Raw genomic sequence first — 27,685 nt, forward strand, 5'->3', positions numbered from 1 at the left:
GCTTTCAAAGCAAAAGCTTCACCTGAGAAAATGTACAAAGTGATCTATTATTAAAAATAGGTGAAAAATTTATAGAAAAATCATTAATTGTTTAAGAAAGTTGGATTATATCACCAAATATAAAATTCCATCTTTGCATTTAAATTGGTGGGTTATTTATTTAAAAATACTAAAAAAAATTCTTCAGCAAGTTTTAAAGTACTGTGTACTTTAAAGAGGCTTGAATTCTGAAAAGTTTTAAATATATTCTTTGTGGATATAAAAAGTGTCCTGCCTAGGGTCTCAAAAGGAACAGATTCTGTAAATCTAGTCAAAGAATGACTCGTTTTACATGATTGAATATGTCTATAATTAAACCAAGATTTATTTCACGCTAGATATTTATACCAGAAGTGAAGGGAAAACATAAGATGAATTATTTTGTAGCAGATTCAAAATTAAAAATAAGATTAACTCCCTTTCATAAAAAGTTATACCTTTTAATCTAAATTGCTTAGGGAATTAAGAAATAGCATTGTATTCACTAATTTTTATGTTCAAAATATGTTGTCATTTTGTAGGGCAAAATATATCATGTTAAACCACTGTGGATATAAATTTAAAGGTACAGAGCTTGGGAAAAAGAACATATGTACTTGTAAATTTTTAAAGTATATAAATAATGTATAATTATGCAAATCATACAATGTATAATACGCCCCAAATGATAATTAGAAATGGTTATCTTTAGTAGTTCCATATCTTGGCCTGTACTTGGTACTGTTGGTTTTTAAGGGTAGCCATTAGCCAAACAGTAGCCATTTGGTGGTATCCAATGGTTCTCATGTGTTTTGTTTTTTTTCTCTTTTAATAGTCTCTCAATATATACACACACATTTATGTCTTCTGAACCACATATTATGTGACTTAACCTCTTAACATTGCTCTTACATAACTGGAATTTAAATGCAGGAATTTTAATATTGATAATACATTTTAAAAAATTTACTCCACAGTCCATATTCCAACTTTGTCATTCATCGCAGTATATTCTTTATACTACTTTTATCCTCCAGTACAGGATCCAATCCAGGATCATGTATTCCATTTGGATATTAGTCTCTTTATATTTTTAATCTACAACAGTTCCTCAGCCCTTTTGTCTTTTATGACATTGACATTTTTTTTTTTTAAGTGTGTTTTTTCCAGGACTCATCAGTTCCAAGTCAAGTAGTTTCAATCTAGTTGTGGAGGGCGCAGCTCACTGTGGCCCAAGTGGGGATTGAACCAGCAACCTTGTTGTTAAGAGCAATGCACTCTAACCAACTGAGCTAACTGGCCGCCCTGACATTGACATTTTTGAAGTATACAAGACAGTTACTTTAACCCTGTTTGTCAATTGTCAATTTGGGTTTGTCTGATATTAATTCATGATTTGACTCATGTTATCCATTTTTCTCAGGGTGTGGTATCTTGAGGCACCCGGTGCACTGCCCCTCAATGATGTTAATTTTGTTCACGTGGTACACATGTTGCCTTGTTTCCCTGATATATAGCTAAGATACATACTACTTTTCCTCTTACAACTAATAATCTGTGGAGAGATGTCATTGTGGCTTTAATCTGTAGATTCCTAAACTGAGGTTAATTTTAATTATTCTATGTTCATTTCTAAATATTGTGTTTGGTTTTTTTACAAATCTGGTAGAATTTCATTCATTCATTCTTTAGTATTTTGTTGTTCCTTATCAATATTGATCTGGTCATATTCTTTTTATCTTAGCTGTTCTAAAATCCATGCTGATAATTCCTGTATCAGGTTTTTGCTAGTCTCTTTCTGATGTCGCTATTTCTGCTAGCTGTCTTTCATGGTGCTTTGTTTTCTTGTGTGCTTGAATATTTGACTCTGATGTCTTTATGCTCCTTTGTGGGAATTTGAAGCCTAGAATTAAGGTACATTCCTCTACTGAGGATTTTTTATATTGACTTGGGCCATGTGCCTACAGAACTACCAGTCTGAGATCCCAAGGAAACAAATTCACTCTGATTATGTGTATTTGGAAGGCAAATCTGTGAAGAGCTAGTTGGTGGTTACAGTTTCTTGTGGATGTGATTGTCCTGCCACAATTTACTGTTACTATAAAATGTCAAATATATTTATGTCTTTATGTCTTACTGATGCAGGTTTCTTCTCTGCTTGGAATATCCTCCAGTTTTGTTTGTTTGTTTGTTTAGATTTAACTTATGCTTTTGGCCCAGCTGAAATGTTACACTACACCCTGGGCAGAATAAATCATTATCCCCTTTTGCCTTCCCACCACATTTTGTTTATAATTTCAACATTGTTTGCTATTTACTTTTCCTTGTATTACAACTATTTATTTTAATATCCAAATCCATTAGGCTGTATGCTTTTTGAAGGTACAGACTGCATATGTGCTTCCTCTGACATTTTCTCTCTTTTCACAAAATCTAGCCCTGTACTCTAATACTATCCCAGTACAACATCTATCGTGTTTGTCCATTAAAGAATACTGACCTTCCCTCTTCCTATTTTGACTCAAGTATTTATGTATAGTTATGGTACTTTAATAATCCAGTATATTAAACTATTTTATTTACATTAATACATAAATTACGCATTAATGCTAATTAGATTAAGTGGCAATTAAAGAATATAAAACCAGGAATGTAAAGGTCCTTTTGCTACAATGCCATATAAATTTAAAACTTGATTTCTAATATTCTCAGTTGACTCTCTTTGAATGTATAAACTATGTACTGCCTGTCAAAATAATGTGATTTTAAGAGAACATTATAAACAGAGTATGAAGCATTCTTTATAAATATGCTAAAGTGTTCTATTCTTTAAGTAATATTTTAAACACAAAGAACACAAAGAATTCTATTTTAGATGAATGACTTTCTTTTGAATCTTAAACATTATGTACACTTAACATTAGAGCTTCATTAATATTTTCTATGTTTAATAAATGTCAGAGCACCCATATATGAACACAATTTTGCTTAATAAAGTCACTAAAATGTACTTAAAACCTATCATATATATGCATATATATACATATATATATAGAAATTGTTGCTTTAACATTTTTCAAAAATAATTTTAAATATAAAACTGTAAATTATATTTTTTGTTTCTAACTCTAAAAATCACTCTCCAAAGTTCTGTTACTTGCAATAGACACGTAACAAAGGTGCTATCAAATGCCTTATGAGGTACTTATACAAACATGTACTCTAGTCACCAAATGTTCCCACCTAAATGTCACAAATAATAGTGTTTTTTTCCTCTGTATGCTGAGATTTCCTACTTCGTGTTTAAATGATTACGCCCATACCAAACCATCACCATACATTCCACCCCATCCCCATCCCATGTGTCAAATCTCATGCCCTAATTTGCTTCTTCATCTTTCGCTATCATTAGTTTTATTTAAATATTCTCTTTAAAAATCTACCCTGCCACTCCAAATTCAATGATCATAATTCTACCATTCTCTTCCAAGTATGCACTATTAAATTTAACATTTGGAGATTAACAAGAAAACAGAAAAAGGTGGGAAAAATAAATGAAATCCACAAAACTAAAGGGTATGTTTTTGTACTGCAAAGTAACATTTCAAAGGACATAAATTAGATTAGACTGACTCATAAAACAGTTATGGTCACGTGTATCATTTAACTGAAGCTCACTGATCTATAATAAACAAATTCACTCAGTTCAGCAATATAGAGGGATTTTAAATCCCTGTTTACCAGTCCAAATCTTGATTTGTTCCTATTTGTTTTGTTTTGTTTTCTAAAGTTTCAATACTACTATAAAAATTTAAGAAACAGCATCTATAAACCAACTCAATAGTAATTTCTCAATCTATTTGCATTAAGCTGAAAAGGACAGCCAAAGCATTTCAACTATCAACCTTATTTGTGATGTGTGTATGTATATATTTTAAAGTGTTTTACTTTACATCTACTCGTCAAAAAATAGAATTTAAAAATCAAGTCATATTTATTTATACTAGAAACATTTTACTGTTATTTCTCCAGGCAAAAAGAGGTATCCCTAACATACATGTTTTCTCATCTCATCTCGATTTTATTCTTTTCTCCCAGTTTTAGTTTCTTCCCTACTTCCCTATGCATCCTGGACTCTGTGATCAGTCATTTTATTCTCTCCCTCTCAACTTGTCCTTTGCTTTCTATCCTACTTCAATCCTTCAATCACCTTCCTCAGACAACCTAAGCACTGATGGAAAAGAATCATATCAGTTGTCCAGGTTTATTTAACAAAAATACAAATTGATAACTTCATCTATGACCCCTGACATATTTATCTATCACTAATTTATGTGCAGTCAGATCCCTCTTCTATTCACCTTCATAGCCTATCAAAAACTTCTGCCACTTTCTTCAATTTTATGTCCTATGGCCCATTCAATTCTCAGCAGATAACCCAAACTTACAATTCACAGCAAACTGAGACTTAGAATCTCTCTCAATCTCCATTAAGAATTACATGAAGGCTAATGTAAACTCAGCCGCTGCTTTATATTCCTTTTTACTCCACACAACTAGTTATTTCCATCATTAAGAATTTTCTCAATGCTTTTCAGTCCTTTTCTCTGTATCTTTTTTATCTGCTTTGCCTTTAGATAATGATTTTCCTCAAAGTTCTAGTCTCCAAGCTCTTCTCACTCTCTACCCTCTGAATTCCTTATACATCCGACTACCTATGAAATCTCCACCTGAATCCCTGAGACATCTCAAGTCAACTAATCATTTCTTACATTTTCCCTAATGTTAGCCTGAATTTTTGCCTCAGCTTGGTGATACCAAAATTTACCAAATTACTGAGTAACTGGAGGGCCATTCTAGAATCTTCTACTTCCCTCGCCACACTTCTCTGGTTCCAAGCAATAAGATTCTTTAAATTAACCCCCTATATTTTTTTCTTCATTTCATACCCTCATGACCACTGTTTAGTTCAGGCTTTCAGTATCTCTCTTGGATTACTGTAAATAGTTCCTCCTGGCAACCCTTCCCAACTGACTGCTTTGCTCTGCTCTCAATTTCTCAAATCCATTCTCTATATAACTGTTATAATTAAGTTTCTGAAAATAAATCAGATCATAACTTTTACTTTACTGTTTAAAATTGTTTATTGGCCTTTTATTTACTTTCCAAGACCTTTTGTGATCAGACTCTTAATTCTACAATCTCATTTCCTCCCTCTCTCCAAAACCCTACCCCCATAATTAAAAAAAACCAAAACAAAACTATAATAGTGTCTTAAATTCTCTTGAACACATACACATATAATTTAAGGTCATTGTATCTGTGCATTCTGTCCCTCTGCCTAGCACAGCCTTCTACTGATGCACACGCCTGACACATTCTTCTTTAACCTTGAAATACTGCTCTGGTATCCCTTTTCTAAAGCCTTTCCTTTCGACTATCACTCCATAATCATCTTTTCCAGGTATAGTTAATCACTTCTTGCTTTGGGCTATCCCTGTATTATGTACCTATTCCTGTTATTCCATCAAATTCTATAGTTGGCCCTGCTAAAAAAAAGTCAGAATGTATCTTTTTCATAATGATACCCATGAATGATTTATGAAGAAATGTACTATATTGGACATTTACTTTACCCTGAAATAAAAGCATTTTGAAGGCAGGAATAGAAAAAACTTGCAAATTTTGAAAGAATGAATCTGGAATCCTTAATCAGGACAGAATAGTATAATATTCTAAGAAATAAAGACACCTTTATGCCCATAAAATAGGGGGAAAAGTGATTCTCTAAAAATACACAAATGTTAAGAGCACAGGATCACACAGTTTTTGTCAGAATATGCATAAAGTACTTAGCATAGTGCCTGGAACATAATTATATGCTTTTAAAAGTTGCTACTATGATTCACATTATTATTGTTATTAACTAAATTGACTAGATTTGGATGAATTAAAAGTAGTTCTAGGTCACAGGTACTTTTGGTCTTGGTCCTAAGAATTGTAGATTCCTCCAAAACTCTCTTGAAGTTTTCAATAAAAAAACAAGTCATTTAAGAGTGACTTTTAATTATACTAGTAAATGTGATACATTTATTTCATGTAATTTCATAAGTAACTAAATTATAATGGTCCTTTCCCTAATGAAAATAATTATATCACAAAGAAATTCTACTGAATGGACTTACCAATTTCTTCTTGCTAAAAGTTCCTTTGCTACCACACATTAAAACAAATGCATCAAATGATTAACCCAGCAAAATGCAAGACAATTCCTTTCTTATAGAGTTATGAATTCTAAGACAGTCAGTAAGAGTTGCTGTACCTTCAGGGGCATCCGCATCACATCTCTTTGGCACAGAAGGGGTTGAATTGCCTTTATGGTAATCATAAGTTATATTGCTCTGAAAGATGAAGATATGGTTAAAAAGTAAATATTAAAAAATTATATTTTGATTCGAAAGTAATTGCATTAAGAACTTTATAATCTGTTTTCTATTAACTTATATCTAACTAATATTCTAAAGGGTAAATTTTAAGATAAATTTAACATGAGGGCTGTTTTGCAACAATCTTTAGGTCTTGTGTTGAACAATGGAGCTTCTTCCCAGAGAAAGAGTCGACTTATTTTTCCACAGTGGAACAAGAAAAGATTATCTTTTGTCCATGCAAAACATGATCTTACTTCATTCATTCATAGAATGAATGGTTAATAAGCATGACCTAGTGAACTAGGCACAGGGGATGAGGCAAGAAGAGAATAAAAAGGTATAAAAAATGAGAAATATGATTCAGGTGATATTCTGGTACTGTGTTTCCCAAACCCAGGTTATTTATGCACCTTCATCATTGTTCGTGCCTTACCTTATCTTTGTTCTACCCACATAACAACATTTTTCAGTGAACTAACTTTTCAACACTTAGCAACATTATGGATCGTATTGATTGAGGGTTTGATGTGACAGTTAGATGAGTTTTGTTCCTAATTACATGATAAAGTTAAGAAAGAATGGAACAAGTACCAGATAAAAAAGAAGTGATCTGGGCAGACTAGGTTAATCATGAAGACTCTATTAAAGCAAGGCTTGAACAGGTCATGAAACATGGATTTGATTTGAATTGTTAGGAAGTAGAGCAAAAGGTATTTTAGGAAAAGGAAACAAACTAAACAAAGGTTGAATCAGATATGGTCAAAATATTTAAAAATTGTCCAAAACAACCCAAATTAGACATCCAATTACAAGTCGGAACCACAATTGGCTTTTCAAAGGTCAACATTAAGAAATCAGTTACAGATAAGAAGATAGCCATGTTAAAAGAAAGCCCACCTACTCACAAATAAAATATTTATGAAGTATCTCCTGTGGAATTCATAGTACTGATGAGCAGACATATTTTGCTGACCAAACCTTTTTGGGGAGCCATATTATTAAAATTATTTAAAATATTATTTTAGAAGAAATACCATGTTTCCCAGAAAATAAGACCTAGAGGGACAATCAGCTCTAATGTGTCTTTTGGAGCAAAAATTAATATAAGACCCAGTCTTATATTATATTATGTTGTTATATTATATTATATTAGACCTGGTATTATATCATACTAATTATATTATATTATTATTTATATTACATTATTTATGTTATATTACTCAGTCTTGTACTATATTACGTAAGACCCGTTCTTATAGTAAAATAAGAATGAGTCTTATATTAATTTTTGCTCCAAAAGACTCATTAGAGCTGATTGTCCGGCAAGGTCTTATTTTTAGGGAAACACAGTATTATGAGTTTTAATAAAGTGCTGAGATAAAGCTCAGTAGCTCAGCACCACAGGAACCATTTAAGGAACTATTATAATGAAATTGTGTTATTTTAAAAAAGAACTTGTGTGAAACAAATATAAATATGCTCAAAAATGGAATGAAAAACCAGTTTTAGCAATATTAAATTTAATCTGATGAGCTAATATCTTATACCAGTCTTCACAAATTAAAATTTGCTTTTAAATATCAGTATCTTTAAAATATTAAAATAATGAAGTTTTAAATTTTGCACTTACCTCTATTAAGTAATTTTGGCTTCCATACATAACGTACTGGGGAGCAAGACTATAAATCATGTAGCTAGTGTGAAGGACAATGAGCAGAAGTATCATACAGAGAAATAAGAGTGCCTGGGGCCTAGTTCTGCCTCTTCTGATTTTATATAACTGGAAAAAAAAAAAAGACAGTAACAACATTTCAGCAATATGTTTTACTTGTGAGGCACTAAGTCCTGCTCATGTGTTAGGGGTAATGAACACAGTTCAATCAACCTCTTTTTTTTTTTCCCCAAAAATGAATACTAAGTATTGATTTTTTTCAAAATAAATACTAAGAATTCTTAATCATACCAAATAGTTATAAGAATAATAAAGACTGTTTTCTCCCTGAAAAGCTTTTAGGTTTAGATTTGTTTATTTTAAAATCATGGTAAAGCATCTACATCCAAAGGATCCTATAAATGATCTATTAAAAACTCAGGACCTAGAGAACATATTACTATTCACATGATCTGTTCCCAGACAAACCTTCTAAATTTATTACATTATAACATCTGTTAAAAGTTCATACAGCCAAGAACTGTGAACTACTTCTAATTCTATCTAAAGACTATAGGAATTAGTTTAAACTACAAGTTATTAGTAATATATCTGTGGTTTTATATTACCACACAAGAATAGACATGTCACGTTTATACTCATTTCTATGCAACAGTCATGACATCCTCATATACTTTGCCATAAAATCTAGATTATAATAATTTATGATAATCTAACTATAGATATTTTTGTATGTATCTGTACTAGAGGGAAACTAAAACATATGTTAACAAATACAATGAACCAGGTGACTTGCTTCATTTCAATGGCAGAGCACACTTTTAGCAACTAAAATATCACCTACCTATTTCATTACTAGATTGTAGTACAATATAGAGTAACAGAACTCCAATTCTGGATGAGATGATGATAGGATCACCTAAAAGTTCACATTTCCCAGCTTCCCTTACACTTATTAGTGACTAGCAGTGATGAAATATTAAACTTCGAAAGGAAAGTTGAAGTCTGCTGGGGATTTCTGAGACAGTCTTGCTTTATTGATATAGGTGTCATCCCTTCTTCCTGTCTACTTTTGCCTTGTAGAACATGGACAGGATAACTGGAGGTGCAGCAGACAAATTACAATAACGAGGGAGAATCCAAAACGATTTACAGAGATATTGTACTTGACATTTTTGAGCTAGTAAAGCAATGCTAGACTTTGTGGGGTTTTTTTCATAGCGAAAAGTCATTCATTAGTTCAAGCCACTATTTAAATGAGTTTTCGTTTACTCACAGCTGGAAGTAGTCTCTACCTATACAGCTTCATTTTAAAATTCTTACTTTATCTCACAATGAGTGTAAGAAGAAAATAACCCTTTCTCCAATCATATATAGTGATCTTTGACTCCTAGTAGGAAAGACCATCTTTTGAGCTACAGTGTACTCATTTGTGCTTCAATGTGTTTTCATGCAGCCAAACACTAAGGAAAATAATACAACTTCTAGACCAGGGTTTCTCAACCTTGACAGTATTGGTTGGATAAGTCTTTGTTGTAGGAGGCTGCCTTGTGCACTGAAGCATGTTTAGCAGAAACCTGACCTCTACCCACTAGGTGCCAGTGGCACCCCCTAGTCGTAGCGTCTGAAAAATGTCTCCAGACATTGCCATATGTATCCAGGGGGGACAAAAATCACTCGCTCCTGTTTAATAACCATTGCTTTAGACAAAAGCACTTTTACGTTAACATGAAGTGAAAAACCTAATTTTCCATCTCTTTTAGTATCAACATATTTATAATTTCAATATTATCAAAGATAATTTGCAATAATAAACATTACACATAAAATGAAATAAAAAATAAAAATAATACTGTAAAATATACTCACTCGAATCCAAAAGAACCATATACCAATATTTCGAATCCCCGCCATTGAAGTAAAAATAAAGTACATAATAATAATAGTTATAAGAATATAATCAAGAGGAAAAACCTAAAAAACAAAAAAAAGATAAAATTCAATTCAACTCAATACACAAACAGGGCTCTAGAAGTCAAACAAAATTAACTAAAATTTCATTATTCATATTTGGCAAATGTTTAAGTATCAACCGATTTAGATCAGTCTACTATGAAAATACAAAAACTAAGACTCTTCCAAAAAACAATTACGAAACTTTTACCAAATTGTTTAGTACCATTATCCTAAGAAAAATCTTATAACAAATTAAGCAAAAATTACATTTAAATATGGAATAAAAAACTTCTTCAAAAATTAGAAACAGGAATTGCTTGGGAAAGTTCACTTTAAGTTTTAGCCCGACTCAAATGATGCAAATTGAAGAGTTCAGCAATATATCAATATAATAATCTTTAAAGCAATAAATCAATGTAGAAGTTAGATATAATAAAAAGCCCAATCAGCAGAGGGCACAAGCATATATTGCCAAGTATTAATAGGTTTTTCAACATAATAATTTGACAGAGTTGACAGAGTGTGAGAAAATTTGCTAGAGTATAAAGTTACTTTTACTTACTGTTTGTAGTAAAGGTAAAAGCATATTTAGGGGATTACTCAGGTTAGCTCCAAATATTATGAAACCAGAATCGATTCCAGCTGAATGAAGAGCTTTGTCCAAACTGTAACAAAACAAAAAAAGTGATTTTTTAAATATTATATGACCACATTTTCCGTTAATTTGTAACGTAAGCATGCAAATTGAACTGAGTCAAAGAAAACCTCAGATAACAAATTAAACCTCACTTAAATATCTTACAGACATTGTTCAATAAATAAAGTATAAAGAAATACTACTGTGTTTCCCCTAAAATAAGACTGGGTCTTATACTGATTTTTGCACCAAAAGACACATTAGGGCTTATGTTCAGGGGATGTCATACTGAAAAACCATGCTAGGGGTTATTTTCTGGTTAGGTCTTATTTTGGGGGAAACACGGTATCTATTATTGGAACTTTTTAGTCATTCTTTCAGTTAATGCTGTAGAACACTTCAAGTAAAACAGCTACTTAAGATGAATAGGCTACACTAATGGAATTCAGCATGGAAAATGTATAACATCACAGGAATTGTGTAAGTGCTTTAGAAAACGTGTATAGTGTACTTACTTTGACAGGAAGAGAGAAATTACAAATAGCAATGCAACTAAGATGAAAAATATTCCCCAAATGATCTAAAAGCAAAACAAAACACAAAAAAGTATCAAAATATAGTTCTAAAAGTTGGTATTAAAAGCATAAAACCATTAGGTTCAATACGAGTTGCTATTAATAGTATATGACAATGATCTAATTAAAATGATCCAAGATACATTTTTATTTAGTATACAATGTGTGATCAAAAGATACGGTGAATGTTTAAATAAAAAAAAATATTATAATAAAAGACACATTGCCATTAATCAATTCAAAACATTTACCCTTCATGGTCATTTTGACTTTCAGGAAGAGCCAGCCGGAAGTCGCACAGTGCCAGACCTGGTGAATAAGGTAGATGAGGAGTCTTTCTGTTGTGATCAACAAATATGGTGAATGCTGCTGCCAAGTGACATCTAACATAAAGACAGGAATCTTCAATACGGGAAGCAACACATTGAACCTTAGTAACAGTGTGTGACAAGTTTCAACTTGTTTGGTGCAGTCAGCGGGAGTGAGCTATGGTTGAGAGAAGGCATGTTTTCAAGTGTGCTATAAATCATCCTCCATCATGACAATGCTCCATGTCACACATCGCTTCTAGCATACGGCAATTTCTGTCAGTAAAAACATTAAGGTGTGTTCACATTCACCAGAGCTGGCACCGTGTGACTTCTGGCTCTTCCCCCAAATCAAAATGACTCAGGACATCGAGAAAGCCATGACAGCACAACTAAAGAAACTGATGAAAGAGGACTTGCAGAACTGCTTCAGAAAGTGGCAAGAACAATGGAATAAGCATGTTTGAAGCAAGGGGGAATATTTTGAGGGGGATTAATGGCAATGTGTCTTTTACAGTAATATACATATATTTTTAATTTAAACATTCACCATATTTTTTTATCACACCTCGTATCATCTTAGGCATTTGTCATCTTCTTAGGCATTTGTCATCTAAATTTTCATTATGATTACTTGAGAAAACATACACATAACAAATAAAACATTCAAAAGTCTTCATTAGTAAGTAAACAAATGAGGCTCTTGGCCAAGTCACATAAAAGGTTTATATTCAATTACACTCACATATAAACTTCAAAATTAACTAAAAAGTACACACACACAAATCAAAACCAAGAAATTCATCAGGTTATATTAACATGTTGTTAAAATATAGAATTTTTAAATTTTCCCATAGAAGTAATGATGTGTGTATATATGTATGTGTGTGTGTATACATTATATACACCTATACATTGAATATACAGAGGATACCAAAAAATGTATACACATTTTAAGACAGGAAAAAACTGTATTAAAATTGTAATAACATACCGATAATGAAAGATGAATACAAGTCATATGTACATATATTTTTGGCACCCCCAGTATATACTATATATGTCAATTATATATATACATATAAAACATTATATAACAGCCAAGAAAAGACTATATAACTGATAATATTCCTGAAATAGAGTATTAGCAGCACTAAAGAAACTGTCATGTAAAATAATATTTCTTGGAGAAATATGTTAAGCATTGTAATAAGTGGAACACATTTCCTTCTACTGTATAAATTTTGTATTAGAGATAGTAGATAAAAAGCAAAAGAAATTATTGGAACTGGGTCTCTAAGGAATAAAATTTCAGAAAAGGGGTGAAACATGTTACCAAGGACGTAGGCTCTTTTTCTCCCTGACATCTTCCCTAAGTTCAAGGGACAACTAGGCTGAAGAGGCCATAAAGCCAACGCCATGATTACTCAGAAAATACATGTGTTAGGTAAGCTTTGTTCAGGCATGAGTTATACTGCTGTTGGTCATAAATTCAATGTTGATGAATCAACAGTATATACTAAATAAGTTGTTCCTAAACACAAACACAAAAAAGGTTATGTATTGATCAGCCACTGATTTCCAAGTCTGAATCCAACCTTTTCTATGTACCTGAGCTTCACTGCTGTACTAATGTAAAGATGGGTTATATCACTTACAAGTGGATTTACTCTTATATAAACTTCAGGATCCATACCCTAACATTACTGGTAATCTACAAAAGACCCTGCAAGTTTCAGAAACTCTAATACTCAATTACTACCAACATAACACCCCAAAACACATCAATGTTAGCTTAAATTAAAAAGCACCTACACTAAAACCCCAAATGTACCTCTCAAATGAAGAGTGACCAAGTAAAAAATTGGAATGCACACTTACACTTCCAATAAAATATTTAATAAACCTACTTTGAAGTTAGAAAGAGTTAGTCTTTGCCTTTAGGCATTTTCACAAGTGTGTCCTAAAACAAAGAAAAACCATATGTTCTTTAAATATTACTGAGGAAGGAAATCTGTTACACCTTTAAACATAACTAATACTTAGTTTCAGAGGGTTCTAGGATGACAAAAATATGGGTAAAGTAAAATTAAAATACGTCTGTAGACCTTCAAAACAACTAAGCACTGTCAGTGTGTAATAAAATTATATGTGACTGCTTGCTTACCTCATAAAATTTAGTTGTGTTTAGGTTTGCTTATTTGATGGGGGGTTGGGAGTGAAGTGAGACAATCAGAAACACAAATTTTATTAGTTCTTTATTATGAGTCTGATTCAAATAAACATTTTTTTAAGTATATGTACACTAACAATGAGTAATCTGAAAAGGAAATTAAGAAGACAATTACATTTATATAACATGAAAAAGAATAAAATATCTAGGAATAAATTTAAACAAGGAGGCAAATGACACACACTAATAACTACAAAATATCCTTTAAAGAAATGAAGGAAGACAAAAATAAATGGAAAGACATCCCATGTTCATGGATTGGAAGGCTTAATATTGTTAAATGACACTACTACTGAAAGTGATCTATAGAGTCATTGCAATCCCTATCAAAATCACAATGGTGTTTTTGCAGAAACATAAAAATCCATTATTACATGACTCACAAGTCCCGATTTCAAAACTCACCACATTACTAAGTAATCAAAACAATTTGGTACTGGCATACATTCAGAATTATAACTAACAGAACAGACCCCAAAAATATACCTTTACATATATGGTCAAATGATTTTTGACAAGGGCGCTGAGCCCATTCAATGGGGAAAGCAAAGGACAGTCTTTTCAACAAGTGGTGCTGAGAACAGGACATCCACATGCAAAATAATGAAGTTTGACGCTTATCCTTCACCATTCATAAAAATTAATTCCAAATATATCAAAGACCTAAATCTATTAAAGTCTTAGAAGAACATTCTTCATAGCATTGGATTTGACAATGTGGAGGAGATTGTTCTGTGACCTTACCATTGTCTGTCCCTCGAGCTGGACCTGGGCCAAATGGGAGGTTGCTTTCGACAAACTTCTAATAAGAGACTGTTCATAATTGATGTTCACTCTGACATACATCAGCACCCCTTCCCTTCCTCCTGCTATGTGCTGGTTCCTGTAACAGGCTGTTGTCCTAACCTGGTCATGCATGTAATTTCCCATACCTTGTAGCATTCACGTACTAGTACCAGTGACTATTCCCCTCTTTTACCCTACGTAATTTTTGGCAACTGCCAAGGGACACAGAGATCCATTTCATTTTGTAGCTGCCCAACATATGCCTCGTATGTAAGTTTCCCTTAATAAACTCTATTAATTACCAGACTAGAGTGGCTAGCCTCTCCCTTCAGTCTTTTCCTGCTCTCTGCTTAAGAAAGTACATTTTTGGTCTCTGGGCTTTTCCCTGGATAGGCATGTACTAATAAGCTATTATTTTTTAGATATGACCAAAATCTCAGGCAACAACAACAGAAAAATAGATAAACTGGACTTCATCAAAATTAAAACCTTTTGTGCATCAAAGGATACTACCAACAAAATGAAAAGATAACCTAAGAATGGGAAAAATATTTGTGAATCATGTATCTAACAAGGGTTTAATTATTCAGAGTATTAAAAAAAATTACAACAGCAATAAAACAATTTTAAAATGGGCAAAGGAAATGAATAAACATTTCTCTAAAGAAAATGTACAAATGACCAATAATTGAATGAAAACATGCTCAACAACATCACTAATCATCAGTGAAAATGGGAAGTGAAAATCAAAACCATGGGATATCACTTCAAAAACCATAAGGTTGGCTATTATCAAAACAATGGAAAATAAGTGTTGGCAAGGATCTGGAGAAAACAGAACACTGGTGGGAATGTAAACCTGTACTGCTGCTGTGAAAACATTTGTAGTTTCTTCAAAAAATTAAAACACAGAATTGCGATATGATCTAGCAATTCCATTTCTGGATATATACTCAAAACAACTGAAAGTGTGGACTCAAACAGATACCTGTACAACAATTATAGCAGCATTATTCACAATAGCCAAAAGTTGAAAACAACCCAAATTTCCACCAATAGATGAATAAACAAAATGTGTTATATACATACAGGGAACATTATTCAGCCTTAAAAAGGAGTGAAATTTTGATACATCTACAAATAGACAAACCTTGAAGACATTATGCAAAGTAAAATAAGCCAGACACAAAAGGACATATCCAGTATGATTCCAGTTATATGAGGTTCCTAGCCTGAGCAAGTTCAAAGAGACTGAATGCAGAGTAGAAATCGTTAGAGGTTATGGGTGTGGGTAGAGGGGAGAAATGAGGAGTTATTAATGGGTACAGTGTTTCTGTTTAGGATGACTAAAAAGTTCTGTAAATTGAAGTGGTGACGGTTGCACAATATTCTGAATATATTTAATGACACTTAATGTACCTATAAATAGTTAAAATGATAACTTTTATGTTATGTATATTTTACCACAATAAAAAAGTCTGGAAAATTAGGTGATGTAATTATGTATATGAATTTATAACTTTCTATGGAAATAAATATAAGAGGTATATATAATAAGAGGTGTAGATATAGTAAAATCTCAAGTTATATTTAAAACCTAATGGATCTATAGGTTACCAAGGCCAATTAGTTATACAAGCTCAAAGTATGTCCTTCTGTGAGGGGAGAGTTTAATCAAGTATTTAATGAACATTAGACTGTATGCTTAGAAATGTGTTCAGTAGTATACATAAATGCTGTTTTAAGGAGCCATTAACGTATTCTAATTAGATACTTATTTTTACAAGAGTCTTCAATACAAAACCAATTTTCTCCCTTGAGTTCCATGGCAGTGTTCTTAAGAAGTTGAAAAACCCTATATATAGAACTATAACAATAGCAGCTGTAATTTTCTGAGCTGTTTACATCAAAAGGCAATGCACTGCATACATTATTCATTTAATTCCTATAACAAAAATAAGATTAAGTACATAACTCCATTTTAAGGATGAGAAAATTGGGGTTTGGAAATGTGAAGTTAAAAGAGGTTATGTAGCTGGTGAGGATCAGAGTAAGGACTCAACACCAAATGTGTATGACAGCACAGTCCATGCTGTGAACCCTTCTGCTTCTGAAATGAGAAGGCCCCATGCTAGGGAATGTGTGGCCCTGTGCATTCACATGGCCACGTGCAATCACAAGATCAGTAGGCATCTCATGGGAATCTACTCTTATGGGAAAAAAATTGCAGAACTTTGAACTTTTGCATTAGCAAAATTTTAAATTTAATACATTTTATAATAAAACAAACATGGATTATAGCACAGAGTAAAAGGCAATACTACCACAAAATTTTGAGATAGAACATAACTTCAAAGAAATTTTGTATCAGTAGCCTCTCCCCAGTCTTCAGTCCCTTCAGCATATAGTGAGCACTGCCGAGAGCTGAGTGGACCTGTCTCTACCTTCCTCTACTAGGACTACATGGATGCTAATGTTTAGGAACCACTAACAGTCTGTGGCTTCCTATTGCTGAATTATATCAACTGTGGAAAAACACAGACGTGATGAAAAAGAATTTTCATATTTCATTTGAGCCAAACAAAAAAAAGCAGTGTTTATCCCATGGCATTCCTGTTAAACCTTCAGTTACATAACAGTAACTTTGTATCCCCAGGTATTTCCTTCAGGCATGCCTATTACTGATTATTCCTGACTAATTATTCCTAACTTAGGACTAGATAATGGGAAGACATGTAAGAATTTAGATCAATATTGTGGAATAACACATTTATATAGTAAAAGGAATAAATAATAACCTGATTGTACTGGAGGTTACAGTCAGTACAGTAAGAAAAAAAAGCATTTGAAAATGTCGTACCTGAAAGGAAGAAGTAGAACTGTCTTTTAGCAGCTGACATGATCATGTACATAAAAATCTCTTAGGAATCTATAATAAAAGCTACTAGAACTAATAATTTAGCCAGGTTTCATAATACAATGCCAATGTACAAAAACAAATTTCTACATACTGGCAACACATACTTGAGAATTAAAATAAACAAAATCATTTCTAATAATATACTTACAGATAAATTTATTAAAATATTATCAAGACCTTGTCACTTAACACTACAAACGAGAGCTGAGATAAATTTATGGTAACATAAATAAACAGAAAGATATGTTCATGGATTGGAAGATTCAATATAAAGATTATAAATTCTCCCCAAGTTTATCTATAGATTGAAAGTGATTTCACTAGAAATCCCCATGGGTGTTTTGTGGAATTATGAGTTGATTCTAAAGTTTATATGGAAATGTAAAGGTTGTAGCACAGCTAAAATAATTTTGAAAAAGGAAAACAAAACTGAAGAACGTACACTACTTGATTTCATGACTGATTTTAAAGCTCCAGTAATCACGTTTTAGCATAAGGACACATATATGTAGATCAATGATGCAGAAGAAAGAGTCCAAAAATGGAACCTCACACACATTATGCTCAATTGATTTGACAAAAGTGCCAAAGAATTTCAATGAGCAAAGGGTAGTCCTGACAAAAATCGGTGCTGACACCTATATGGAAAATAAAATAAACCTTGACCCTTAAGTCATACCGCCCCATAAAACTAACTTAAAATGGACCACAAACCTAAATACAAGAGCTAAAACTGTAAAACTTCTAGAAGAAAATGTTTGCTAAAAGAGCTCTTTGAATGACAGTGTTAAGAAAACATAAAAGCAAGCCATAAACTAGGAGACAACATTCACAATACATATTACTTGACAAAGTACTTGATCCAGAATATATGAAGAATTCTTGTAACTCATTCATAAAAACAAAAACCTAATTTTAAAAATTGTCAAAAGATGGGGTAGCTGATTAGCTCAGTTGGTTAGAGTGCCGTGCTCTTAACAACAATGTTGCCGGTTTGATCCCCACATGGGCCACTGTGGGCTGTGCCCTCCATAACTAGATTGAATCAACTACTGGACTTGGAGCTGATGGGTCCTGGAAAAACACACTTAAAGTAATAAATTTTAAAAATAAATAAATAAAAAGGTCAAAGATTTCAATAGGCATTTTAGAGAAGACATACAAATGGCTAATAAAAATGCAAGATGATGTTCAATATCATTAGCCATTAGGAAAATGCAAATTATAACCATAATGAGATTCTATTACACACCCAGTAGGATAACTATTACAAACAGTTATAACATAAGAGTTGACAAGGATACGGAGAAATTGGAAATCTTATATTGCTGTGGAATGAAAAATGGCACAACCCCTTTGGAAAACACTTTGGAAGGTTCTTATAAATTTAAACGTATATTAAACATTAGACCCAGCTATTCTACTCCTAGAAGTAATTACCCAAGAAAAATGAATGAAAGAAAACACGTATCTACACAAGGATTTATGCACAAATGTTCACATCAGTATTATTCATAATAGTCTCAAACTGGAAACAACTCAGATCTCCACCAACAGGTAAGTGGATAAACAAACTGTGATATTGACACACACTGACTGGAATGCTACTTAGAAATAAAACTGAATGAACCACTGGAAAAGAATGTAACAACATGGATGAATCTCAAAAACACCGTGCTGGGCCAAAGAAGCCAGACAAAATATTATGCACTCTATGATTCCATTTATATAAAAGTATAGAACACATAAAACTAAAGTATAATGCACATTACATTATACTTTATGTAATGTACTTTAGTGGTTGTCTGGGGACTGAGAACAAAGGGTCAAGGGGAGACATACAGTAGCTTTTCGGGGTAGCGTGGATATTCAATATATAAACACCTATATTTGTCAACATCAATCTGCACACTTAATAGGTTGATTTAAAAATCCCTCTAAGCATATGTTCAGTGAAGTGGAACAGAACGCGTTTAAAACAAGGCAGTTAATGCTACAGACCAGGTTATAAATACTTGTAAGAAGCTATAAACAATTTAGTATTAAGAAGATAAGCTTGGGGAGGGTTTCATCATAACTTTGGTGCTATGAAGAAAAATCACCTTGGGAAAAAGGACTAGGGTGAATCTCTAAAAAAATTTATTCTAACAAAAGATACATAAAACTAATCAATTATATGGTATACTTTTGAAGAACTCTGTCAAAAGAGGAACTTTTTGAGGTGAGCACTCAAAAATTGCATTTCCTCATTTCCTTTCTAATTGTAAGAGGAAGACAATGCAGCATTAGAACTCAACCTGGCTGATCTTTGTTGGGGTTCTATAAACACTTTTTTTTTTTTTAATTTAGCCAAAACCCACCTCCTGCCTTCATCTTGCCTAACTTTCCCCAAACTAGTCTATTTACTGCACTTACTGAATTACATTGTATACTTAGGTATACAAAGCCTCGGTGTTTGAAATGCCAGATACAGAAAGGGCACATTTGAAGTCTGTGGCCAGCAGTTCTAGACTCAGGGTCACATTATGGTGACCTTAATTCAATTCAGGGACTTAACATTTAGGTGCCACAGTACCAAGAATTCAAGGATAGCAAATGATGGTTTCAAAAACAAAAAGTAATAATTTTTCCGTCTCAAAAATACCTTTTACATACTTTTAGCCACATATCACCTAACAATAAAATAAATCCTATTACTTTCAATTAGTTCTAAGTTCTATCATGAATCCCAAATCTATTTATAGAAAAGTACAATTTGCAAAATACGACATCAGCATATTACATTACTTATCTATATTTTAACTTAAACTTCCCACCTCTGTTCATATAATACTTACATTACACATGAGCAAATGAAATTCAGACAAGTTACATACCTTGCCCCAAACTACCAAACGACAGAGTTATGACTCAAAACCAGATTATTTTAATTCCAAAATCCATGCTCTTAAGTACCTCAAAATGAGAACTCAAACTCTCTAAGAGGTACTTATAAACTTGGAAGGGGAATGACAGCATAATGTTTAAAACTCCATTTACCTTCAGGGGTCGCAGAGCGCCACAAAATTTTGTCCAACAGCTGTTTTCAATGAATTCTAAGTGTCTCTCTCTTTTCCTAAGTGTTCGTAACCTTTCTTCAAATTGTTTTAAGGCGCGTTTATCCCTTGCTGGCAAAGGTCGACCATCTTTGCTCTGCAAATAACAGAACAAAATAAAAACAGTTTTTTAAGATTAGGGTCTTAATAAAGCACCCATCAGATTTAGCAAATCAGGCAATGAAAAATTTTTTTGGTTGGATTTGACTCCTTAGGCAGATATACAAATTGAAAAAAAATGACAACTTTGATGTGACAATACACATATCTGAACCAAGGTCAGCATCAAAATGTGGACTGTGTATACATTTAATACTGGACTTCCTCTTGATCCCTATTTTCCAAATATATGGTAAACTTATGTGGAAAGAATCTATGTTTTTAAAACACCGTTTTTTATGAGCTACTTTGTGTAGTTTATTCAATTATTCTGGCTCACTTCCAAACTCCTCCTTCTATCCCTTACCATAACATATCTGCCCCCGCTTCTCTCCCTTTGGTCAAGTGACTGTGTTATTGTGTACCTCAACTGATGCTTCTCAGCCCCATTCACATACCACCAGAGAGATGTATGTGGTAGGCAGAGGTTTCTATAACAACTGTTAAGAATTGGCACTTCCTTGTTCTCCAAGTCCATTTGCAAGTGAGTGATGTTTTCTTTGGTCTACCTAAGATAATTCCCATCGATTTTTATGTGATGCTTACTGTAACAATGAGCATACCTTTCTCGTGGTGTCTCTACAGATACACTTTCCTACTTGAACTCCCCTGCCCCTGTTTTTAATTGGATATAATAATAAACTACAACAATAAGACAACTGCTAAGTACAAAAAAGATGAAATGTAAATTTGTTCATTTTATTGGAGGGAACAAGAAAAATATTTACATGGAGTACATTTTGAAAATGTAAAGACATTTCATATTACAGTATTAATATCCGTATTAAGGTTAAACAGGTTCTTAGCAGATAGATACACAACATATTGCTCTCCAACACAGCCTAATGCAGCCTCAATCTAAAATCATAGACATAATGAAGACAATACCCAAATACCCTTTAATTAAATCTCTTGACCTTATTGCAGTGCCAGGCTCCTCTGGAACCAGCCATCCTCTTCCTTCCGTACCTTATTTTATTGCTTCTCAGAATTTACCATGCATAACAACCACCTGAAAAGTTTGTTAAACACAGATTTCTAAACCTTACCCCCAAGAAAATATAGGTCTTGGATGGGGCCTAGAATTTGTATTTCTACCAAATCCCCTGAAGATGCTGATACTACTGGTCCAGAGACCATATTTTGCATATGCTGAACTGTATCTAATCTTCACTCCTTTAAGTCAAGTTCATTAGGTATTATTAAGGTGTATTACAAAAAAAGGTGTATTACAAAAAGGTATTTCTGAAAGACAGAGGAATAAAACAAAAACTCCCTCTGGAAGACAGATCCAGGTAACAATACTTCAATTGTGTGGTATGAGAAGGGTTCAGTACTTTAGATCTAAACCATAAGCGCCACTGTAACATCAAAAGGATACCAACAATGAGGTAGTTTTATTTCAGTGCTGACTTTTAATACGCATGTCAGGGAAAAAAACTAGTAAACTGATTTAAGGGTCCACTGAAAACAAACTCAAGTCATTTGCCTACTTGGGGAATGCCTCAGTGTAATGAAGGATGAATGCCAGTCTGTTTTGCCAAATGACAACCAATATAAGACTAATTTTGGTCAGAGAAACAAACAATAGGATAGAAACCCTGCAGTCAACCAACTAACGAATTTGAAAAATATATATAATTATAAAGTATATAAATATATACCCTTTGTTTTAAAAAAAGGAAATGTGAATACTTCCCTTTAACACTATCCCCAATTACCACTGCCCTTTCCTTTGGCGATCACTGTCAAGCAGATCAATATCCTTCTACACATTTTCTATGTATTTACACACGTGCACATATGCAAATATACTTATGCTTTTTGTTGTACATAATTGCTAACATTTCTTGAGCATATTTCTTGTGCCTAAAACTGATCTATTCTTTTACATTTATTCTCCTTCAATCTTCAGAATAAAATATTGAGGTGGGGAAGAGTATTATAATCATTTATTAGATGAGGAAAATAAGGCCCACAGATAGTATATGCAAAACCTGTAGAATTTGAACTGAGATAGCCTGATTTTATAAGATATATTCTTCAAGCTATATAATTCTACTGCATTCCTTTTTATCACTACACAGCACATCATATCATGGTATCTTAATTTAACAAATGCTTTATTTTTGAACATTTGGATTGTTTTCTTTTGGCAGGGAGGGAGTCACTAACAATGTGCATGACTATCCTTAGTCACCTGGGTTCAAGTGTGTACATCCAGTCCAGCAGAATAGATTCCTACACAAACTGTTAAACTATAATTATTAAACGGTATGTGCTTGTGTGTACATTCAGTTTTCTTTAAAAAGCTCTTATTTTATATTCCCACAGTATACCTATCCTTATATCCTCATTAATACCTAGCAAAGGCAAAAATGTAAGACTTCTAAAGGATAAAAAATATCCTGAGTTATTCTATTTAGCACATCACTGATTTTGTGGATGACCAACCATTCTGATTTCAGCACTGAAAGTCCCATATTCTAGAAAACCCCTCAAGTCCCAACACTGTGTTGAATAAATAAAAGTGGCAAGAATGGACATCATTGTCTTGTGCCTGATCGTAGAGAAAAAGCTTTCAGTGTTGCACCACTGAGTGTGCTGTTAGCTGTGGGTTTGTCATACATGGCCTTTATTAAGTTGAAGCACTTTCCTTCTATACCCATTTTATTGAGTCTTTATCATAAATGGATGTCAAATCTTTTCAAATGCTTTTTCTGCATCTATGGAAACATTCATAAATTTTATCTTTTATTTTGTTAGTATGGTGTATCATGTTGATTGAGTTCCAATGTTGAACCATTCTTGCATCCCTGGAATAAATTCCACTTGATCATGTGTGTATGGTCTTTTTAATACATTGTTGTTTTTGGTTTGACAACATTTTGCTGAGGATTTCTGCATTAGTGTTCATCAGACAGATATTGGCCTATCGTTTTCTTTTTTTGTGTTGTGCTTGTCTGGTTTTGGTTCAGAATAATGTTGGCCTGGTAAAATGAGTTAGGAATAATACCCTCCTCTTCAATCTTTTGGAAGATTGAGAAAAACATGTATTAAATCTTTGAATATTTGGTAGAATTCACGAATGAAGTCATCTAGTCCTGGATTTCTTGTAAGGGGAGATTTTTGATTAGTGTTTCAATTACCTTACTAGTGATCACTCTATTCAGATTTTGTATTTCTTCAGGATTCAGCCTAGGAAGGTTGTACGCTTCTAAAAATTTATCCATTTCTTCAAGATTGTCCAATTTGACGTATATAGCTTTTCATAGTATTGTCTTATGATCCTTTGTATTTCTGTGGTATCCATTGTAACTTCTCCTCTTTCATTTCTAATTTTATTTATTTGAGTCTTTTTTTTCCCTTAGTGAGTCTAGCTAGAGGTTTGTCAATTTTGTATATCTTTTCAAAGAACCAAGTCTTAGTTTCATTGTCTTTTTAGTATTTATTGCATTTACTTCTGCTCTGAATTTTACAACTTCCTTTCTTCTATTGACTTTGGGCTTCATTTGTTCCTCTTTTTCTAGTTAAAGTATAGTTAGATTGTTTATTTGAGATTTTTCTTGTTTCTTGAAGTAGGTCTGTATTGTTATAATCTTCCCTGTTAGTTGTTTCCAAATTGAAGTAGCTAATAGTTATCTTCAATGCTTTTTCCCTTTAACCTATATGCTATAATTGTTTAAAACCCTAATTCTGTAATAGAGTTGCAATTTTCTGACTTCATGTTTATCACTTTACTCAAAGTTTTCTGTACTTTTACTCTTTTGTTTTCAGTAGAAGAGCTCCTTCCAACATTTCTCTTACAGCAGGTTTTATGGTAGTGAATTCCTTCAGCTACTATTTTACTGAGAAAGCCTCTATTATCTGAAGGATAACTTTGAAGGATAGATTATTCTTGGTTGGCAATTTTCATCTTTCAATATTTTGAATATGTCATTCCACTATTTCTTGGCCTATGGCCTTTCTGCTGAGAAGTCTGATGATAGTCTGATAAGAGTTCCTTTGTAGGTTACTGTCTTTTTCCCGTGGCTGCTGTTAGAATTCTTTTCTTTCTTTTTAATCATTGACTTTTGGCAATTTTAACATAATGTGTCTTAGAGAAGTTCTCTTCTCATTGAGATAATTAGGTGTCTTATTAGCTTCTTGTACTTGTATAAATACACATATAAGCCAGTTCCTTCCCCAAGTTTGGAAATTTCTAATGTATTTTTTCTTTAAATAGGCTCTCTGTCCCCTTCTCCCTCTCTTCTCCTTCTAGGATACCCATTTTCCTGATGTTGCCCTTTCTAATGGAGTTGGATAGTGCTCGTAGTTTTTGTTTGTTTGTTTGCTTGTTTTGTTTGTTTATTTTTATCTTAGTTCTCTCTCCTCTTTCACCTGAATCATTTCTAGATTTCTATTTTGTAGCTCGCTAATTCTCTCTTCTGTATGGTCTGCTCTATTTTCAATGCTTCCTAATGCATTCTTCATCTCATTTAGCTCCAGAATTTGTTTGGTTCTTTTTTTGGTAAAGTACTTCAGCTCATTAATTTACTCCTGAGCTCACTGAACTGCCTTTCCAACTCTTCTTGTATCTGAAGTTTCTTCATGAAAGTTATTTTTATTTTTCTATCACTTAGACCTCAATCTTCCATGACTTTTGATTTTGGTCTCTGGGGAATTGTCATTTTCTTTTCATAATACTGTGTTACTATGATTATTCACAGCCCTTGATGGAATTTTCCCCTGCCAGTGCATCTGAAACAGTGAACATGTTTCTTATTTAGGTACAAATATAATTTTAACAATTCAACAGGCTGGTTCGAGTCCATTCTCTTCTTTTCCAATAGGTGGCAATACAGCACAAAGTTTTGCTTCTCTTGACTGCTCGAGCTATATCTGACAGCCAGTCATTCTCACCTTCCACTGCATCTGCCAGAGATGTCGCAGGTGCCCTTTTCATCGCTGCTTGAGCCTCTGGGGTCACTGGTGATTTATGCTGCAAGTATCACTGTGATTATGGGTTTTGCTACAGTCACAAGCATCACCGTCGAGTCACCAGGATGGCCTGTGCCCTCACTGCATCCAGAGCTGTCTGGGACTTGGGCACCACCACCTTGGTGAGCGGATAAAGTGGGGTGGGGGAGCTGGGGTCGCAAGCCCCACCACCACTACTGCCCAGTTCCCTGCGGCTGCTGGAACCACTGTGTCCAGGAGGCTGACGTCAGACACATTGCTTCTGCAGCTGCTGCTACCGAGCTCTCTTATGGAGCCAGTACTGCAGTAGCCCGGGGGGGGGGGGGGGGAAGGGAGTAAAAGTCACAACGCCAACGTGCTGCTGCCCTTTTCCTTTGCTGGGGCTGTGGTGAGGGGCCAGAGTTGCGGGCTCAGCTGCCATGGCAGGAGAACCAGGGTCTCAAGCACAGTCTCTGCCATTTCCCCAGTTTCGCCTCCCCTATGCATTCCAATCCACCTGCCTTCAGATGTACAGATATGTGGATCTCTCAGGCATCTTAGTGTGTCAAGCAGAGGAATTTTTCTTGAGTTATAGATGTCCCACTAGTTGCAGATTGAAGGGAAGAGCCAAAGGGGGCATCTCACTCTACCATGATGCTAACCTCAGTTTTCCTTTTCATGTGCTCTTATTGTCTGGTTTCAGGATTATGCTAGTTTCAGAAAATTATTTACAAAAATTTCCAGTTTTCTTATGTTCTATAATAAGGTTTATCTGTTACTTAAAGGTCATGGAGGAAGAAAAACCTTTATTGTGTTTTTAGAAGTACATTTAATGGCAAGTGGTTACATATAATCTTTAGCTTATTCAACTAGTACTTGAAGTGACACAATAAAATCTGATGTTACACATGGAATCATCATACCTGAAACTAGCAAAGTTTTGGTCATATGTGGAATTTTTGTGTTTTAGAAATTAGAACACTAACAGGAATTCTCAAATGGACAGTTTCCTATATTTCACAGAAGACAAATTTTTTTTTTTTTTTTTAAATATGGGCATGGTTCTTGAAGGATATATCAGAAAAATTCAGTGTCAAAAATATGTGTTTGCCAATGTCTAAGTCACATCAGAAACCAGCTCAAAGACAAAGTAATTGTATGCTTCCTCATTACAATAAAATATCAACTCACTTTTGATTTAATTGTTTGAATGTGTTGTTCCACTTCTTCAATGTCTTCGGTGTTTTCTAAACGCTCATAAGCAGCGCTTCTAGTGCCTTTTATCAGATTTAAAGGTAATGCTGACATGCCATAGGCCTAAAAGAAACAAAATTAAACTGTGATTTAGAATACTATTTTAAACATATTATACACAATTTTCAGGTAAAAATATTTTTTAAAGTAATTACAAAAAGAGTAAGCAGTTGTAAAGGGGTATAATCACTGAAGAACATGGTACATGGGAGTGAATCATGATTATAATGTATCATAATTGTCCTGTTTATTTCACACTTACACTTGAATAGTTATATACATAATACTAACTATTCCCAGAATAGATAATATCTATTCCTCAAAGGGCAAACTACAAAATTTATATAATAATTTATTAAAGAAATAAATTGCAACTTCAGGCTAACCAGAGATTAAGATAGTGTGCACTCCTAAAAACAATTTACAAAATTATTTCTATAGAAAAAAAAAAACAATTTTCTCCAAGTATACATAGTAAATCTTTAGTAAAATGTAAGTATTTTAATACACATGTTATTTGATTAGCAGATCAATTATCTGTATATAGTTTATTTATAAGTTCTAAATATTTATAATCAATTTTTTTGCTAAATTTTTTAAATATTTCCTACAAATAATTTTTGAACTATTCATCAACACCAAGAATATATTATATTACCCATTCTATATTAGCCAGTCCCAAATGATGACTTTTTATTGTACAAAT

At 33.2% G+C, this 27,685-nt stretch overlaps 1 protein-coding gene across 1 annotated transcript in view; it reads right to left on the bottom strand.

Moving 5' to 3' along the window:
• Nucleotides 1-27,685, bottom strand: part of LMBRD1 (LMBR1 domain containing 1) — a 91,341-nt gene that overhangs the window by 10,908 nt on the left and 52,748 nt on the right. The window contains exons 8-14 of the mRNA XM_019749339.2: nt 26,917-27,042; nt 20,573-20,725; nt 11,227-11,291; nt 10,637-10,739; nt 9,988-10,092; nt 8,077-8,226; nt 6,341-6,419 (exon numbers count right to left, since the gene is read on the bottom strand). Coding sequence (XP_019604898.1) covers nt 6,341-6,419; nt 8,077-8,226; nt 9,988-10,092; nt 10,637-10,739; nt 11,227-11,291; nt 20,573-20,725; nt 26,917-27,042 — 781 coding nt within the window. The remainder of the gene's footprint in view (nt 1-6,340; nt 6,420-8,076; nt 8,227-9,987; nt 10,093-10,636; nt 10,740-11,226; nt 11,292-20,572; nt 20,726-26,916; nt 27,043-27,685) is intronic.

The sequence above is a fragment of the Rhinolophus sinicus genome, linkage group LG05 (assembly GCF_036562045.2).
Source record: "Rhinolophus sinicus isolate RSC01 linkage group LG05, ASM3656204v1, whole genome shotgun sequence".
NCBI lineage: Eukaryota > Metazoa > Chordata > Mammalia > Chiroptera > Rhinolophidae > Rhinolophus > Rhinolophus sinicus.